This window comes from Metarhizium album, assembly GCF_000804445.1.
Source record: "Metarhizium album ARSEF 1941 chromosome Unknown scaffold_29, whole genome shotgun sequence".
Lineage (NCBI taxonomy): Eukaryota > Fungi > Ascomycota > Sordariomycetes > Hypocreales > Clavicipitaceae > Metarhizium > Metarhizium album.
In genome coordinates, this window is record NW_024467603.1 from 241,217 (window position 1) to 259,151 (window position 17,935).

The 17,935-nt window shown below is 56.9% G+C and overlaps 8 protein-coding genes across 8 annotated transcripts; 3 read left to right on the forward strand and 5 right to left on the reverse strand.

Annotated features, from left to right (window-relative positions):
• Nucleotides 1–386: 386 nt before the first annotated feature.
• Nucleotides 387–2,103, reverse strand: MAM_07311 (DUF895 domain membrane protein; the record flags this gene model as incomplete). Its single annotated transcript, XM_040826109.1, has 3 exons — nucleotides 387–1,370; nucleotides 1,430–1,744; nucleotides 1,819–2,103. The coding sequence occupies 3 exons, from the start codon at nucleotides 2,101–2,103 to the stop codon at nucleotides 387–389; spliced, it is 1,584 nt and encodes a 527-aa protein (XP_040675958.1).
• A 1,774-nt stretch (nucleotides 2,104–3,877) lies between these two features.
• On the forward strand, nucleotides 3,878–5,964 carry MAM_07312 (Glucose-methanol-choline oxidoreductase; the record flags this gene model as incomplete). Its single annotated transcript, XM_040826110.1, has 3 exons — nucleotides 3,878–3,998; nucleotides 4,122–5,417; nucleotides 5,522–5,964. 3 exons carry the CDS (start codon nucleotides 3,878–3,880, stop codon nucleotides 5,962–5,964), a joined length of 1,860 nt encoding a protein of 619 aa, XP_040675959.1.
• A 744-nt stretch (nucleotides 5,965–6,708) lies between these two features.
• MAM_07313 (uncharacterized protein) lies at nucleotides 6,709–8,174 on the reverse strand (the record flags this gene model as incomplete). The annotated part of the gene is made up of 7 exons (XM_040826111.1): nucleotides 6,709–7,187; nucleotides 7,240–7,347; nucleotides 7,412–7,435; nucleotides 7,497–7,547; nucleotides 7,596–7,818; nucleotides 7,875–8,093; nucleotides 8,148–8,174. The coding sequence occupies 7 exons, from the start codon at nucleotides 8,172–8,174 to the stop codon at nucleotides 6,709–6,711; spliced, it is 1,131 nt and encodes a 376-aa protein (XP_040675960.1).
• Nucleotides 8,175–9,585: 1,411 nt separating this feature from the next.
• MAM_07314 (acetylcholinesterase precursor) lies at nucleotides 9,586–11,428 on the forward strand (the record flags this gene model as incomplete). Its single annotated transcript, XM_040826112.1, has 4 exons — nucleotides 9,586–9,797; nucleotides 9,877–10,274; nucleotides 10,357–11,306; nucleotides 11,360–11,428. The coding sequence occupies 4 exons, from the start codon at nucleotides 9,586–9,588 to the stop codon at nucleotides 11,426–11,428; spliced, it is 1,629 nt and encodes a 542-aa protein (XP_040675961.1).
• Nucleotides 11,429–11,751: 323 nt separating this feature from the next.
• On the reverse strand, nucleotides 11,752–12,204 carry MAM_07315 (mitochondrial import inner membrane translocase subunit tim-17; the record flags this gene model as incomplete). The annotated part of the gene is made up of 2 exons (XM_040826113.1): nucleotides 11,752–11,793; nucleotides 11,941–12,204. The coding sequence occupies 2 exons, from the start codon at nucleotides 12,202–12,204 to the stop codon at nucleotides 11,752–11,754; spliced, it is 306 nt and encodes a 101-aa protein (XP_040675962.1).
• A 732-nt stretch (nucleotides 12,205–12,936) lies between these two features.
• MAM_07316 (ATP-dependent RNA helicase MSS116 precursor) lies at nucleotides 12,937–13,659 on the reverse strand (the record flags this gene model as incomplete). Its single annotated transcript, XM_040826114.1, has 1 exon — nucleotides 12,937–13,659. The coding sequence occupies one exon, from the start codon at nucleotides 13,657–13,659 to the stop codon at nucleotides 12,937–12,939; it is 723 nt and encodes a 240-aa protein (XP_040675963.1).
• Nucleotides 13,660–13,701: 42 nt separating this feature from the next.
• MAM_07317 (ATP-dependent RNA helicase MSS116 precursor) lies at nucleotides 13,702–14,616 on the reverse strand (the record flags this gene model as incomplete). Its single annotated transcript, XM_040826115.1, has 1 exon — nucleotides 13,702–14,616. The coding sequence occupies one exon, from the start codon at nucleotides 14,614–14,616 to the stop codon at nucleotides 13,702–13,704; it is 915 nt and encodes a 304-aa protein (XP_040675964.1).
• Nucleotides 14,617–15,537: 921 nt separating this feature from the next.
• On the forward strand, nucleotides 15,538–17,356 carry MAM_07318 (n-alkane-inducible cytochrome P450; the record flags this gene model as incomplete). The annotated part of the gene is made up of 2 exons (XM_040826116.1): nucleotides 15,538–16,855; nucleotides 16,938–17,356. 2 exons carry the CDS (start codon nucleotides 15,538–15,540, stop codon nucleotides 17,354–17,356), a joined length of 1,737 nt encoding a protein of 578 aa, XP_040675965.1.
• Nucleotides 17,357–17,935: the final 579 nt, after the last annotated feature.

Here is a 17,935-nt window from a genome sequence, read left to right on the forward strand (position 1 = left end):
TAGGGGCTGCCAGGGCTACGTTCATCAAGACGAGCCTGGCAGAGTATGCGGCGATACTAAAATCGTCCCCTCGTGTCCAGCTTTGGCAGGACTCATGTGAATGCAGACATGGTTCAATGCTCATGAATTGGTTTCAATACAAGCTGTCGCAGTGACAAGGCGATACAGAACGTGCTGGAGCGCAATGTGTGAAATAGAGAAATAAAAAATACATCTGGTACATGGAGGCAAGCTAGTAGTGACCCCTACTACAGTACAAAAGAAGAATACAACCTGTTGTGACGCCAAGGCAACGTTACTCCAAAAAAGATACAAGACACGATCTGGCTTGCTGGCTGGCGAACTACCTTTTGCATGGATGGCGAGGAAATAGCTTGTCCTTGGCTCTAAGCCGCGGCCTTTTCGGAATGACCGTGGGCAACAGGGAGGACGTCCTCCACAGTTTCGTCTGTACCCTTGAGATCGTCCTCGACCTCGACGTGGTCAGGGATCTTGAGAAAGATGGCTGGGGCAGCGATAAGCAGAGAGGCTCCGAGCAAGACCCAGTTGCTGATAAATTCCTTCATGAAGGAAAGCTTGCGAGCATCCAGGTTGTTCATGACGGCCGCACCAACGGACTGTATGCCTTTGTAAAAGCCGACGTAGTTGGCCAAACGACGGCCAGAGTTGGAGAGAGCCCCCATGTACCTAAGAGTCGAGTCAGCTGCCGGCACGGCTTGAGGCGAGCAAGCGACTTGCCAGTAAATGCATGCCTGCCAGGCCGCGTCGTAGAAGCCGTAAAAGATGTACAAGAACATGGGGCCGACATATCCAGGTGAAGTCCAGTCGGTCGGCTCATATCCCGGGTTCAACTCGACGTTGACGGTTTCGCGCGTGTAGCCTTTCTGGTAGACGTAGCCGCCACCCCAGAGGGCAAAGGTGAAGGCCAACAGAACGACCCAAGTAATTCTGGCACGAACGGATCGGCGCACGCCCTGGACGTCGACAAGAAGGCCGGTGATCCAAGCAGCGACGATCTGGGCAAGGTAGTACAGAAGGCTGTTGAGGGCCTTGGTGCGCGTCGTGAAGCGCGCCCCGTTGACGGCGTTTTGCTGGTAGACGTAGAACCAGTTGGAGGAGAAGAACATGGGGAACAGAAGCACAACCATGGGTTCGAATCGCAAGGTTTCCCAAAGCCCGAGAAGCTCGCTCTGCCAGCTGGGGTTCTTCTTGAGGATGACGCGGCTGCCATCGTATCGGACAATGTCATTGGCGTTGCAAAGCATGAGGGCGAGGACGGCACCGCAGAACATGAGGACGATGAAGCCGATGTAGGTGCCGTCGGTGACGGTGGCGTTGACCTTGACGTTGATGTTCTCTCCGAGCGGAATCTTGTCACGGGCCGAGTCAGTGGTTTTACAACGGCAGTGCGACGTGCGGAAGCTCTTACCAAACTACCAATGACAGCACCCATGTTGAAGATGCCCCAAAACCAGGCGAAATAGTGGCCCTTTTCGTGTTCGCGGGGATAGGAAATCATGATGGTGCCCTGGGCGGTCCAGAGGAGACCGGCGCAGATGCCGAGGAAAACGCCGGCAAAGAGGTTGAAGCCAGAGACATCAGCGTGGACAGAGGCGAGCAAGCTGGCGGCGTAGACGCAGTAGCCGACGCCTCCAAAGGCCAGGGTGTACTTGACGCCGAGCTTGTTGATAAAGGTGCCGCCGAAGAAACCAAAGACGGCGAAGGCACTGTACAGCGCCGTGTTCTGTGCAATCGGGCCAGTGTCCGTCAGCAACCGCCGCTAGGGTAAGGACGCGTCGTGTGGGCTGGCCGGCTTACCATGTTGTCGGCGAGGGTCGCGTCGGTTTTACCACCTCCTCCCATGCCTCCGAAAGCGTTGAACATGCCGGGGCACAGGAAGCAGACAAAAGACACCATGATGAGCTGGGTCTGGGGCGAGGCATACCACGGGATGGCGACGCCAAATATGCGGCGTTGCCTGTACCTCCATCCTGCTGGGAGATTGACGGGCGCATCTTGGTGGGCGGCGGCGTCGCCATGGTCGGCAGCTTCGATGGCCGGCGCAGGCACGGTTGCGCCGGCCGGGTTCTTGTCTGTAGACATTGCTGTCCGTGGAGGTGTTGGTCTGGTGCGCGTCGGCGTCGTCGTTGGGCGCACACAGCAGAGGAGAAGGAGTCAGTGTGGGACGAAGTCTCGAGCCCAAGCGAAGGGCGCTGATGTGGCGAGCGGTAAGGCACAAGGCGTAAATCGTGAATCGTGAATCGTGAATCGTGGGGAAGTAACGACCTTGGGCACTTACTTAAGTACCTAGGTAGCGGGTCGAACTCCTCCCGTCCATATGGACGCCGTACTCCGTACTGACTGACCTATCCTGGTCCGTTGGTGACTGACGGCAGCCATCCATCATCTCATCTCCAGCTAACGCTTGACTGTCGAGTTGCCCAAAATGTCCACCTCCGATGATGAGTGATGAACGCCGCCGCCCTCGTGGCACCACGTGAGCTTGGCAGGGTCGACAACGTTGCCCTCGGCCGGGAGGGAGGTATCCAGCTAAGATCCAGGTAAGAGGGGCTGAAGAGAGCTGGAGCCATGCCGAAGCCACAGCAACGCCGTTTGGAAGCCTTGGAAGCCCGGTGGGGCCACCCACGGTCGATGCTGTCCTGAAATGGCATGGTTACATTGGAGGGAGGCACAGGTTACACCGGTATAAATGAATGACTGCTCCCCGTCGCCCGGACGCTCTGTTGGCTTCAACGGCGGTCCTTGACATACCAGAGGGGATGGCTAGTTTTCAGAGGCGGCGGCGCTGCAGAGTCGACGTGCCTCTTGCCTGCCGGCGCCAACCCTAACCCCCAGCACTGCCGTCTACATTACGGAGCGGCGGGCACGAAATCATCAACATGGCTGCAAATGGCCCAGAATCACGGTGTCTTCAACTGGGTGGCCACGTCGAGCGCCGCATGTCGCGATGCAACTATGGCAAGCCAATCGCAGCAAACGGCAACATGGGTGGTGTCTGCAACGTGAGCTTGAAGGCTTACCCAACCATGGTGCGAGGACGAATGAATTCGGGTCCCGTCCTTTGGCCGTCTCCAACCTGGACAATGTTGCCAAAGAGAACCGTTGTCCGTGTACCGTCGTCCTATTCGGGTCAGCAACACCCCGTACTTGGTCAGGTTGGTGCGCCGCCCCGCCGCGCCTCTCAGCAGAAGCTATCGCGTTCTCGCTCCGGGATGCAAACGTCCAAAGATGGCGAGACACAGCAGGCTTGTCGCGATCGGGGACGACTCGTCCAGGACGGACACGGCCGGACACGATGCTCGAGGTGGATGGATTGGATGGAGCATGACCGTTCTCCGCTCGGACCAGGGGTTGATTGATATGACGTGGCGATTGACACGTGAGTTATCAAGTCTAGCCCCTGGGTGATGCTCATTGCCGAGCCACTACTCCGTACTCGGTAGCCATCCGGTGAAAAGAGGCGTGTGCTGTATGCAGTCGAAGTCGAAAGCAGCGAGACGAAATGAGAATTCCCTAACCACCCGGGTCGGAGAGTCCAGACTGCCAAAACAGCGCCGAGTCTGGCTGCACTGCCGAGCATAGCGACCAACACTAGTAGATCAAACCTGGGGTCGGGGGCACTAGCTGACCGGCCCCTCCAGTTGCCCCCGCCCCGGACGGGCCACGAGCGAGCCCTCGGCAGAGGTGGGGAGGCAACTCGATCCGTGACTCCGTATAAAGCTGCGGCGGCTTGTGCCATTTTGTCCCCTTGCCAAGCCAGACTCCTTGATATGCTTCGTTGCACTCCGGGCCATCTTGTATCTTGTCATAATTCGACGCACGCATCCAACGCACGGTACGGAATACGGCGCATCAAATGGGTCGCCGACACGCCAACCCCCTGCACCACCCCCTCCACTATGCCGCGCTGCAGCCGCGTTCTGGCCCCCCCGTGACGGCCGCTGCCGCTGGGCGAGCCCTGCCCGGCTACGACTACGGTGAGTTGCGCCGTCGGCGACGTGACGTGACGTGACGAGACGTGACGAGACGTGACGTGACGTGCAGTGCCGTGCCAGTGGTAGGGTAACTACTCAAGTAGGCTCCAGGCTGACCGCCCGCAGTCATCGTCGGCGCCGGTGCGGCCGGGTGCGTCCTCGCCAGCAAGCTGTCCGAGGACGAGCACGTGTCCGTTCTCGTGCTCGAGGCTGGCGGCGACAACACCAAGGTGCTCGAGTCCAAGGTCCCGCTCATGTTCTCCAAGCTGTTCCACAGCGAGCATGACTGGGACTACTACACCGTCGAGCAGCCGGCCGTGGCCTCCCGCCGACTGTACTGGCCGCGCGGGCGCATCATCGGTGGCTCGTCGTCCATGAATGCCATGATATACCACCACTGCTCGCCCTCCGACTTTGACGAGTGGGTTTCGGTCCACGGCTGCACGGGCTGGGGACACTCAGATCTCGCTCCGCACTTTCGATGCGTCGAAAGGTTCACGCCCAACTCGGCCCGCCCAGCCATCGACGCTGCGAACCGCGGCCGCACCGGCCAGTGGCACACGGGCTACTCCTGGCTGTCGCACATCGTCGACGACGGCTTCATCCCCGCCTGCGACGATGCGGGGATTCCTCCCAACAGCGACATCAACACCGCCGACGGCAGCCTTGGCGTCACCCGACTCATGACCTTCATCGACACCAAGGGCCAGAGATCCTCCCTTGCCACGGCCTTCTTGACCCCCGAGGTGCTGCGCCGGCCCAACCTGTATGTGGCCTGCGGCGCCCACGTCACGCGGGTCTTGTTTGATCGAATCAACAACCCCAAGCCCGCGGCCATCGGCGTCGAGTTTCAAGTGTCTGAAGGCGGCGAGCGCTACCAGGTCCACGCCAGGCGAGAGGTGATTCTCTCTGCCGGCGCTGTCAACACGCCTCAGACGCTCATGCTTAGCGGCATTGGTCCGGCCGAGGAGCTGCAAAAGCACTCCATTTCTCGCCTTGTCGCCAACGACAACGTCGGCAGGCAGCTCAAGGACCACCTTTGCAGCAACGGCGTCTTGTGCAAGGCCAAGAAGGGCTCCACCCTCGACTACCTCAACAACGACATCAAGGCCATCCCGGCCCTGGTGCAATGGTTGCTGTTCGGCACCGGCCCCCTGACCAGCAATGTCGGCGAGGCCGCGGCATTTGTCAGGAGCTTCGAATACGAATTTCCTGCCTCGGCCGGCGCAACCCCTCCCAAAGACTACACCTCTGGCGACAAGGCCCCCGACGTGGAGATTATAGGCGCCCCCATTGCCTTTATCCACCACGGCGAGGAGCGGCCTCTGGACGACGCCAACGTCTTCAGTCTGGCCCCGATCGGCCTGCGGCCTCGGAGCAGCGGCACCATCAGCCTCAAGAGCGCCAATGCCTTTGACCACCGTAAGTTCCGTCCCATCGAGGGGGTCAGGGCACGCATGCCCGTACCCGTACCCGTACCCGTACCCTACCCCGGAGCTGTACTGACTGACCGACCCCAAACCCAGCCATCATTGATCCCCGCTACCTGACCGACGAGGAAGACAACGACATCAAGGTCCTGATAGTCGGTATTCGCCTCTGTCTCAAGATTATGCGCAGCCCGTCATTCCAAAAGTACCTGGAGCCCGTCCCCACCAACGACGACACAACCTCGTATTGGTGGCCGTATTCGTGCAGTGACGTTGACGCCATCACCGACGAGCAGCTCGGGCGCTTCCTGGTCGAGAGGGCATTCACCCTCTACCATCCCGTCGGCTCCGCGAGGATGGGGCCGGCGCCATCCAGCAGCGTGGTTGACGTGGAGTGCCGCGTTCACGGAACCAGCCGTCTCCGCGTTGTCGACGCCAGCATCTTCCCCGAGCAAATCAGCGGCCATCCGACGGCGCCCATCGCGGCCATTGCCCACAGGGCCAGCGAGCTGATCCAGAAATGCTACGCCGCTGCCTGAGCAGCTTGTCTGCGCTTGTGTTTGATGGGGAGCGGCGGGACAGGGCTCAGGACTGTGGTGCTGCAGCACGTGCGCGTGTAATGTCACGAGGGGGCTTGAAGTAACAAATGGCCCACTTCGATTCCAATTGGCAATGATAATTATGAAGCAAGGCGTAAATGGTAACCGTGATTCCCTTCTTTAATGAGAGCCTACGATTCTTATGGTTGCGCCGCCACCACAAGCACCAACCAAACCCGCCTTGTGGAGTTGAAACTTGGCTTTGCTGTTGGTCCAGACGACCTTGAATCACTGCCGTTGGTGGTGTAAAACTTTGGATGCCAGAGCCGTGCCCGGGGGTGTTTATAAAGTGAGGCTCTGCGAAAGTTCGAATCGAGTCTTAAAACTATGTGCAAACCAAGCTGGCGTAAGCAGTCGAAGCGCTTCATCAGCACATGTGCACGGCCCGCATTTTCCTCGAGGCAGTGACGCCCCCATACAATCTCAGTCACGACAACCGGCACCGGGTCAACTAGGGGAGCACTCTCATATAAATGGCAAGGAAGTGAGGCTAGCAGGCCTGTCGCGGTGGAGGCGCATGGTGAAAGACGAGGCAGCGTGTCGACGAGGCGCGCAATGCTTCTCTCGGGCAGATGAGAAAACATGCAGGTGTTTCAACAACACAAAGGGGGGCACCGATGCGGCTAAATACAAGTCTAGTGTCTTGTCTGATGGGGCCAGACTACGGCTACATGAATGCCGAGGTCAAAATTCGCTGCGCTTTGTCGCTTGGCCCCGAGCCTCGTCGTCGATGCCATAGTGCACTTGGAAGGTTGTGTCTACTTTGATCTCGCCGTTCCCATCGTTTGCCGAGGGACTCCCGCAAGCAAATGGCGTGCTTGTGTTATTGACCAACTCATCCTCGGAGGAGCTGGCCTTGGTTCGCGTGCCTCCCCGTCCATCCGTCGTGCCGCGTGCGCGATTCGTTCCCCAGGATCGACGGCCGCCACCGGATGATAGTTCGTAACGTCCGCTGGTGGATTTGGCGCCGACGCGCGAAGCGGGGCCTATAAACAATGTACGAAGGGCTGGGCGCCGCAGGTCAGTGTGAATATATGCCTGTGTCGGGTACAGGGGACACGCACGAGGAAGACAGGACGCAATGATGGCAACCGCTGTTTCAACCATGGAGACGGTGCAGGTGAGCATGGTCTCCTTTCGCTTAGAATAGTATGCTCGAAAAACTTCATCTGCGTCAGGCACGCGCTGTGTTGGCGTCCAGGAAACAACACGTACTGCTTGCAATGACGACAAAAACGCCGAGCGCGAAGATGGCAATGACGCCTAGCTTCAGCTTCAGCTTCATCTGGAGCGTCAGGACCATCGAGATGGGCAAGCTAATAACTGTTGGTGGTCAGCCGGGACGAGTCTCTACCTGACCAAGGTGGGAATCCGGGGGGGTTCATACTGATGACGTCGGTCATGATGTTTACTGGAGAGTGCCATGTTAGCCCAGTTCAAACACCACAGCACGCGTGGTCCGCTCCACTCACAGAGAACCGTTAACCAATAATTAATTGACCCTTGGCGCGGATCGCATTTGTCTGCCGGCAGTTAGCCATTTGTGAAATGCACGTCGGCCAGATACGTACAATTCGGGTCCTTGGACCATCTCCTGTCGTGAGGGTAACACTGGAAGATGATGTTGAAGAAGATGGCGCCCCAAAATGCAACCAGTGCGACTAGAACAACGTTGTATATCGTCTGGAGTCTTGTCCCTGGCGCTGCGAGCTTCTTGTAGAACAGAACCATAGCGATCTTGACCGCCCACAATGACGTCACGTATAAAGTCGACCCTGGAACAATCATCTGTATCTCTCGCCAGACAATCAGCCGGCCGCCCCGTGGAATCGCTGCACAAAGTCGATTACCTTCATTATCTGGATGAAATCTTGTCGGCTCGCCTTGCGAATCTCGGCCATGCCCAGATTCCACATGTACTGCTGGATGATCAAGTCCCCAATAAGACAGCATGCCGCCAAGGTAACGAGGCCATCGTCAATGCAGAGTGACCCGAGTCTGTGGTAACGGCTGAACAGGCGGGCAATCACGAAGAGCACCGCCACAGCCGTACAAATGTACCACGATACCTGTTGCTCAATGTTAGTGATGGCCGGCCAGCTCCCCTTTGGCATGCAACGTACCACCTGGTCAAGGCCTTCCCTTGACATTGTATTTCATCAGCTGGTTGATCTCGTCCCGGCAGACAGCCCGCGTGAGTGACTGAGCGACTCACTTTTATAAAGGGGAGTCATGGCTTTTTTTCCTGTCCCACGGCCCACAGACACCGCATGATTTTCGTCACGACGCGTGCGATGCCAGAGCGTTTTAGCAACTCGCGGACAGGGATCCTCGCGGCGCATGGTGTGAGGCATTTCTGCCTAGATGGCTGATCGGGCTAGTCCGTCCGTCTTTTGCTCATGAAACACTTGGTCCGATGGTGTGAGATGAGCCGCGTAGAACCAGCCCGTCGGCAGATCTGGTAACGGGCCCTCCACGTGCACAAGTTGCAAAACACGACTATCGGACTGTCGGACCAAGGACTTGAGCTTGTTCAGAGTCATGATCCTTGCCGGCCGGATCCTCTCGGACGTGGTCAAGCGATGACGGATTTTGCCAAGCGAAAACCCTTTCTCCATCTAGTACCATGGCAAGGGGTGCCTGCCTGTGCCCGTTGCTATCAAGGCCAGCAAGCTCAAAGGTCAGCCGGTTAAGGTTAAGGTTGAATCATACAGGGCCGGTTATGAGGTTTTAGAAATCATCGGTTGCTAAATGGCGCTTGACGGAGTGACCACCAAACTGGCGACTCACGGGCGGATCCTCCCGTCTGCCGGAACACGAACTTTGACGGCCCATCCCGCACGCACCAAAACATCCATGTTAGAATGTTGGAACTTGAACGACGTCACCGGGACACAGGCACTGGGGAGTTGGAGGCTGATGCTTGTGTGGTCGTGGGCTGGGGGAAAAAAAATGTCACAAAACCACCACTGTTGTTGCCGATGAAAGTGCACAGTTTCTTGTTGAACACGGTGGGAACTGCCAAAAATTGAAGCCCTGGCCACAAGCCCGTTTTGGCCCAACAATAGAGGATCAGGTGGGTACGTGAGTAACTAGGTACTTAAGTAGGTACTTATAGGGAGTCTCCCTTGGGCCCTGGGCAAGTGGGTGGCATGTCAAGTAGGGACAAGAGAGGTGCCCTAATGTAAGTACCTAGGTACCTAACCTACTTAAGGTACTTACCTACCTAAGTAAGTAGGTAAGTACTTAAGAGGTAGTCGAGTACAAGTTGTACAGAGAGGTTCTCCGTACACATTGTATGTGGTCTCCACTGTGCAGCCCGGTTCAATTGAGCGCGAACACCATGCTTCTGCTTGTTAGGATTCAACTCCATGTCGGCAAGCCCGTGGCATTCACATCAACCCATGGTTCCTTGGAAACGGCCAGTGGGGCATTTCCTCGTGGCCGAATGCAAGAAATGATTTCTTGCAGCCCGCGTCGCCGATTCGTGCTTCCTTCTGTACTCCGTATCCTCTCGTGAGGACAAGCGCGTCGAGGCAGCTCACAGACAAAGGCTCAGCAATGGTCCGCACCAGAGTATGCATCATGAAGCTTGGCCTGGTGGCAGCTCTGTGGACTTTGATCGTCCCTGCGGTGTCAAAGCCGTCTTCGTGCCGCCTACCTGCACCAATCGCCAAAACCCGTCAGGGCGTCGTCACTGGGTTTCGCGATACTTACGGCAACGCGGTATATCTAGGCATCCCCTTTGCGGCCACGACTGGCGGGGAGAATAGGTAGGCTCGTGTCGAGGCTCGCACGCCGCTCTTGGACAAGCTCGAGCTCAACTCGACTGACGGCATTGCATCGAGTTAGGTGGCGGCCGCCACAACCTGTTCCACCGTCAAAGTCCGTCTTCAAAGCCACGGCTTACGGCCCAACATGTCCTCAGGCAATCCGCAAGTCTGCTTACAGTCCCCAGGGCGAGGACTGTTTGAATCTCAACATCTGGGCGCCGCCCAAGGGAAGGGACCTGCCCGTTTTCGTCTACATGTACGGCGGTGCCATGGTTACCGGTTCCAACAGCAACCCGCAGCTCCAGGGCACCAATTTTGCTCGCAAGGGCGTCGTCTACGTCAACTTCAACACTCGTCAAAGTATATTCGCCTCGCCGCACTCGGCGGAGCTGAAGAAGCTCCATCCGGACGAGTCGCAGAACTTTGGCATCCTAGATGTTGACAAGGCGCTCGACTGGGTTCGGAACAATATCAAAGGTACGAGTCATGGGACCGATCCTTGCCAGTCAGACACATTACAATACAATTCATGCATCATTTCTTTAACCGTTCAAACTAGCGTTCGGCGGCAATCCCGATCACATCGTCTTCGGTGGTCATTCTTCGGGCTCAGTGCTCGTCGATCACTACCTGTGGAATCATCCCGACGCCTGGCTCAAGGGCGCCGTTCAGATGAGCGCCAACGCCATGTCCGGCCCTGCTTACGCTCCCATGAATGAGGCCCTTGACGCCGTTGCGGCTGAACTCGGCTGCCCTGCCAGCGCAGCGGGAAAGGGACAGTTGGATTGCCTGCGCCGTCTTGACATGTATGCCCTGCAGACGGCACGCTTCAACTCAACCTTCCACACATGGTTCACCCCCGTCATCGACGACATCACACGTCACTCTGATTACCGCGCCCGCTTCGCGACTGGCAAGTATGCCTCGCGTGTGCCGCTACTTACCGGCAATGCGCATGGTGAGGGTACAATCTTCAGCCTCGTATACCAACCGCGGAATGGCAATTTCACTTCGTGGACCAAAACGTTTGACGCAGACAGTGCTCATATTCCGGAATCCCTTCTTGTTCCAGCGTATAAAGCCTCCGACTTCTCCAGCGGCTCCCTTCGCAGCGGCGCCCAGTACGGCGATGCCCGCTTCCACTGCCCCGTTGACTATCTCACCGAGATGCGAAGCGCCGCCCAAGACACCTGGGTCTACCGCTTCTTCGGCGCATATGACAACGTCGTCGGGCCGCCGAACACGGCTCCCACCCACGGCACCGAAGTTCCCTTTTTTCACGGCGGCAATGAATGTTTCCACTCACTGCGCAACGTCACCCATCAGCAGCAGGCACTGGCCGACTCCATCCACGACTGGTTTGTTGCATGGATCAAGGACCCGGCAGCCGGCCCGGGTTGGGGCAAGTTCTCGACCAAGTCTCCAAACATGGTGAAAGTAGGCGTCCCGGGAGACGAGCTGTCACTGGTCAAAGGGCTAACAAGCGCCTACAACTCTCGATGCAAGTCGGTATGTGCAGGCCTCTTTTCGCCTGGTTCGTCGTGTCGCTTACAAGTTGCGAGCTATATGCTCCTGCTTTCCCAAGATATCCCAGGGTCCAGTCCATCAAGTCGGAACTCGGGGCGTCGTGACGATATGTAAGTTGTCGTGACATCACGGAAGGAAACTTGGCACGTGATGCGGCGTGGACGGTGTTATGATCGACCGAAGGAGGACATGATGAAAGTATAGATGATACAGTGTTGGGGCTGATGCGGCTATCTGCCTATTGTTATACATGTCGTGTTGGCTCCTGGCCAACACAAGCCGAGCTCTCCACGAGTCTATTTCGCTTTTCTATTGCCAGTAGCAGAAACACCGAGTCTATGGATATATATACCGATATGCAATGCTTTCCATCCCAAGACGAAGCCCCAAGCGCAGGCAAACCAACATTACGCAGCGTTCAAAAAGGCTACGCAAGAGCATGTTCATTCGTCGGTGGAGGAGCGGGCACCTAATACTTGAATGTCAGAAACACATGCCCACGAGCGTGGCGGGAGAGGTTTGATGTCCTCGACTTGGGCGAGCGTGTAAAGATGAAAGTTTCCAAACATGAGGCAATGCAGTTCATGACCATTACGATGTGGGAATGCGGGCCTACCTCCAATTTCGTGCCGCCCGCCATCATCTTCTGAAAGCCGATGCCTACTCCCTCAATCACGGCAAGCAGCACAGCGCAGCCGATGGCGCCGTTTCTAGCAGCTTTGAAGCCGCCTCTGATGGCCAGAGCGCCTCCGGTCATGAATCCCGCGCCAATGGCGTTCCAGGGGTCCTCCTTCCTCCGTACGCCCTTGATGGCGCAGTCAAAGGAGCTGAAGAGGCCGCCCCAGACCCCGAAGTTGCCCCCTAATACTGGTGCGCGCATCTTGACTGCTGTGACGGCACCGATGCCTCGCTCGCCGTAGGGACTGTTTCGAAATCCTTTGATGCCGTGCCATAACGTGCCGCCGATTGCCTGTGGCGAGAATGAGTGAGATGCATTGGGAGGATGCCCTTGTCAAAAGGGTACGTTGATGGGGAGCCGAGGATTCCCTTACCCCCATGGCGAAGGCGCCGCCGAAATCGTTCAGGATTACATAGGGACACGGGTCTCTTCCGTGATCCAGAGCCATTTCACCGTACACGGAGAGAGGTGGGCAGGAGGAGATTCAGATAGAAATTCCTCGGATAGATGGTACGCGTTACGATATGGTTAAGCTGGTGACATGGCTTCGCGACGGAGAGCTTTTCATTAATTTTTTTTTTGACCCAAGTTGAGCCGCGGGATTCTCCGGGCGCCTTACTAAAAGAGGTAGTATGTGGGGCAATGTCTTGCCACAGATCCACTCTTTGTCTTCGAGTTGCCCACTCCAGACGCTAGACCTGAATCGGATTAAATTTCAGTGCGCGAGACAACAAAAGTAACTTCATATCAGTCGGGTGTATTAAAAAAACAAAGCTGTCTATCATAGTATCACATCGACTTAAAGACGCGTTTGTGCTCACTGCCAAGTTGGCAAGTTCCAAGACGGTGTATTCATGGAGCTGCCCGACAGCGACTTTCCCCTCTGTTCAGACACCCCTGCTTGGCACCCTCGAATGCAGCCAACATCTCTTTTTATCGGCCCCCCTTATTAGTAGCCTTATTCCTGGGCTTATCAGGCACAACATTCAGTCCTCTGGTACCCTTCAGTCCCATCTTGGCCACGGTACTCTTCGGAATGGGCGGCGTCTCCGGCGTGCCCAGCCCGTCGCTCGCAAACACGTTGGCTTGCCTCACAAGCTCTGCCTTGTCCCACTTCAAGCCCTTCATGTGATTATTGTAATATCCCAACCATGCCTTGTATATCTGCGCCTTTTCATCCTCGTCAATCGTGTCCATGATCCGCTCGACTTGCTCAGCAGACGATGTATCTGCCTCGTGGGGTATAAAGGTGGTATTCTTCAGCGTCCACCGAGGAAAGAATGATTCTGCCTCGCAAATGACCAAAATGCCACGTCCTTCAGCATTTGCTCGTGCCGTGCGCCCCAGACGATGGATATAACTTTCCTTTTCGGAGGGAATGCCGATTTGGAACACGGTCGTGACGCCGGGAAAGTCCATGCCTCTGGCAATGACATCCGTGGCCGCCAAGATAGCCGACGGTGCGTCACGGTAGTCGTTTGTGATCTTGGTTCGCCTGTTTTGCGTCATCCGGCTGTGGAGGGTAGAGACTGGTGGCAGTCCGGGAATCATGGACAAAATGTGCCCGTAGAGTCCGGCCTGGGCAGCCGTGGGCGCAAAAACAATGGCTTTGAAGTCGTCGTGGCTGGCGGCCTCTTGCTTGATTGCGCCAATCATGGCCGCTGCGACCAGTGCAAACGTCGGTACAGTGACTAGAACTTATGGTACGCGTTCGTGTGTGTTGGCTTCGCCTTGGGGGATTGTAGAGATGAATTTGTATCCGGGGGAAAGGACAAGGCCGGCAATCTTGTTGACGCGGTCGGCAATGGTGGCTGAGAATAGCATGCTCTGTCTGTTGACGTCCTTCTTGTCAGGCAACTTGCTGACAATTTCTCGAACGGCGGGCAAGAAGCCCATGTCGAGGAGTCTGTCGGCTTCGTCCAAGACTAGCGTGTCTAGCTGCCGGAGAGCCCATAATATATCTTCATTGCCCATGTGGTCGATGAGTCTCCCGGGCGTGGCGATGAGAACGTGGCAGCTGTCAAGAATTTGCTTCTCTTCACGGTCCTTATTTGTGCCGCCGATGGCGGTGCGGACGCGGTATTCGGGTAATCTTTGGAGCAGAGATGTAGCTTCCTGAGCAATCTGCAATGCAAGCTCGCGAGTTGGCGCGACGACGAGAAGCGAGATGGTCGCAGCGCCGGGCTGTTTCTTGGTGATCATATTCTGGAGGGCGGGGAGCAAGAAAGCGATGGTTTTGCCCGTGCCTGTTTTGGCCTGGACAAGACAGTCGTGGCGGTTCGGCGGCAAGAGTTCCCAGAGAGTGGCAGCCTGAACAGGCATCATGTGGTCGAAGCCAAGGTCCTCGGTGATGGCTTGTGTGAGTGAGGGATGGAGGTGCTGGTCGTCAAGCGCAGAAAAGCTCGGTGTGTCGAGGGGTACGGCTTCTGTGAGGGGAGGCTTTGCGTCGAATGGCAACGGCGGCGTCTGATTGCCGCTGTCGGGTGAAGGAGGACCAAGAGCGCCGTGAGTGTCGTGACTCCTTCTCTCAGATGCCTGCGAATGGCCGCGTCGGCGTCCACGGCTGCGACCACGACCACCAGTCTGGCGTTGGCGTGTCTGCTTGTTGCTCATCGTGAGGTGGCTGTCAGGGAAACGAGCTCGATAAGCGCTTTCTCGATGGCACTCTCGTTCTAGCGGATTGCACTCAGGGCCCGTCAGAACGAGGGTGCTGGCCCCTGGAGGTTTGTGAAGGTTCAAACCTGACTTCACTTCGAAGCGTTTGCCTGATGGCGATAGACAGGGAGGCAGGGACCCACCACACGTCGTGAAGTGGGTCTGGCGGAAGCCGAGTCAACTCAGAACTGGGAGTCGACTGCACATGCGGTATCAAGTTGGAAAAATGAATGTTGAAAATTTTCTCGTCACCAAGTGACTAGATCGTGTTGGTTGTGCTAGTTGACTGGGCACGTGTAGTTTTTGAAACCAAGGGTTAGGCTTCACGCTACGTCTCTGTCACCAAGGCGCCTCGGACAAGGAACAATCAAAGACGGCCAGTGCACGATGGTCTACATGAACCAGGCTACCAGTACTCCTCTACGGAAGAGAGAGTGTAGATGACCCGACCATTGCTCGCCTACCTGAGGTGACCTGACCATTGCTAGTGGAGAATTTAGTGGGGCCTTAATTTTAAAAGCACTGGTTAGGGTTAGGGTTAAGGCTAGGGTAAGGGTTAAGGTTAGGTGTTCGGGTTAACTCCGGGATATATACTGCCTAATTAGGAAAGGTCAGGTCAGGTCAACTACAATGGTCAGCAGGAAGGCGAGCAATGGTCGGGTCATCTGCATTCTCCATTAGTAATGCATGGCAGCCGCCGGGGCGGGGCGTATCAGGTATTAGGACGGGCTTCACATGCGCCCCGATAAAAGCAGTGGTTGGTTGGTTGCATACTTATGCGGGGGCGATCCTTCTGCGCGCGGCCAGCGGGTCGTGGGGCGTGAGGCATGGGGCGTGGCGCAGGGAGGGGGGCCGTGAGTCCGGACATTGAATCTCGTCATGACGAACCACCCGCCTGGCCGCTGTTGCCGAGGGATAAACGTGGGGGGCCGAGGAACTGCTCGACGTCCATGTTCTGCATCTCTCTCAACACTCAACACCGTGACACCGCGATCCGCTGCTGCAACCCATGTCCCCCTCGGCCTCGCCCCCGACGCTGCCGTTGCCTCTGTCGCTGCCGTTGCCTTTGCCGCTACCGTTGCCTTTGTCATGGAAATCTCGAGTCCGCATCCACTGAGGTTGCTGGCATGGACCGCCGTCGGTCTCGTCCTCGTCTCCTTCGCCACCCCCTTCATCCGCCGATTCTTGGCCCGGCGACAGTTTGCGCGCAGCCATGGCTGTCGGCCAATTGCCAAATCTTGCAACAGGGACCCGTTCCTGGGCCTTGACATGATACGTGCCAACCTGCGAGCTGCTCGGGACCACAAGGCCCTCGAAACGAGCCGCGAGCGGTATTCCCGTCTCGGCAATACCTTCACCTCGAGGCAGCTCATGACTCCCGTCATCATGACCATCGAGCCCGACAACATAAAGACCATCCTCGCGCTCAACTTCAAGGACTACGGCGTCCGTCATCGTCTGGAACGATTCAGCCCGCTCCTCGGCGCCGGCATATTCGACACCGATGGCGACCACTGGGCGACGTCGCGCGCCCTCATCCGACCAAACTTCGCCCGTGACCAGGTGGCAGACCTGGCATCGTTTGAGAGGCTGATCCCTGATCTCTTCGCCCTAATTCCACGGGATGGACACTCTGCCGTCGACCTCCAGGAGCTCTTCTTTCGCTACACCATTGACTCCGCCACCGAGTTTCTCTTTGGCCAGTCAGTCGGCAGCCTGAAGAGGACGGCCCAGACGGAGCTGGATTTCGCCGAGGCCTTCAATTATGCACAGGACGCCATCAGAACGCGTAGCATCCTGGGACCGCTGGCCAAGTTCTACCGCGACCCCAAAGCCGACAGGTGCAATCGCATCTGTCGCCAATTCGCCCAGCAATTTGTCGACGAGGCCGTCCGCGTGCCTCGGCCCGACGGAGACGTGACGGACAAGTCGGATATGCCAGGCCAGAAATACATCTTCTCACACCAGCTCGCTATGCGCACCTCGGACAAGCGCCGCATCCTCGACGAGCTCATGAACGTGCTCCTCGCTGGTCGCGACACCACCGCCAGCCTGCTGAGCAACATGTTCTTCATGCTTGCCAAGCATCCGGCCGTCTGGGCCAAACTCCGACAAGAGGTAGCATCCTTGTACGGCCGAGTCCCGACCTATGAGATGCTCCGCAATCTCAAGTATCTCAAATGCTGCATGAGCGAATGTAGGTACATACATACACGATGCAGACAGCATGACACATGACACGTGTCTCTTGTCCCTCTTGACTAATCCTGCCTGCCCAGCGCTACGCCTTCATCCCGTCGTGCCAATGAATGCTCGTGAGGCCCTGCGAGATACCGTCTTGCCGCTCGGCGGTGGGAGTGACGGCCTGTCGCCGGTATTCGTGGCAAAGGGGACGCAGGTTGCTTACAATGTGTATGCCATGCACCGACGGCCTGATTTCTACGGGCCCGACGCCCACGAATTTCGCCCTGAGCGCTGGCAGAGCAAGCAGATGCAACCACGATGGGAGTATCTTCCCTTTAACGGAGGGCCGCGCATATGTGTCGGCCAGCAATACGCCCTCACCGAAGTTGGAGACGTTCGCATAGCACAGGAATTCCAAACCTTGGAGAGCCGTGACCCGGCACCGTGGGAGGAGTCACTGACCTTGACGCTGTGCTCCCGGAATGGAACAAAAGTTTGCCTTGTGCCAGCATGAGCTACGTAAAGGCTTCGGATTGGGACGGCTCGACCATGGCTTTCCTCACCGAAGAAAGGATATGCAGGCGTCAATCAAGCCTCCAGCACAAAATCTCAGTCTGCACTGTGTTGCGAATGCGTGAGCACGAGTGTAGTAGTCGACTTTTTTTGCGCGCCACATGTATTGTCTTGGATGACGGATGAACGACCATGCGTCTGGACACATGATCCAATCTAGCAAACAAAAGTTCCCTTGCTTGCATCTGATGTGCGGGATGGGCTTGGTCACTGCACCCTGCACCCTGCACCCTGCATCCTGCATCAAGCTGTTCCGTGGTTTCCTGGTGATGGATACTACCACGTCCCAGCCGCCTCGAGGTTTCTAGGCACGACTCTCATCCGGCATGAAGAGACTGGTTCAATCGGGTGGCTAGGAGAAATATTACCTCCACTGCTTGAGAATTGAACCCCTGAACTTTTGTTTTTGGAAGGGCGTCGACTCCGTAACCGTGGCTTTTCTTGTGACACGCAGCGCAGATTGCCTGAGGACCGTGCCGAAGCGTATGCGTAGCAGCGGTCTGCAATTCCCAATTTCAAC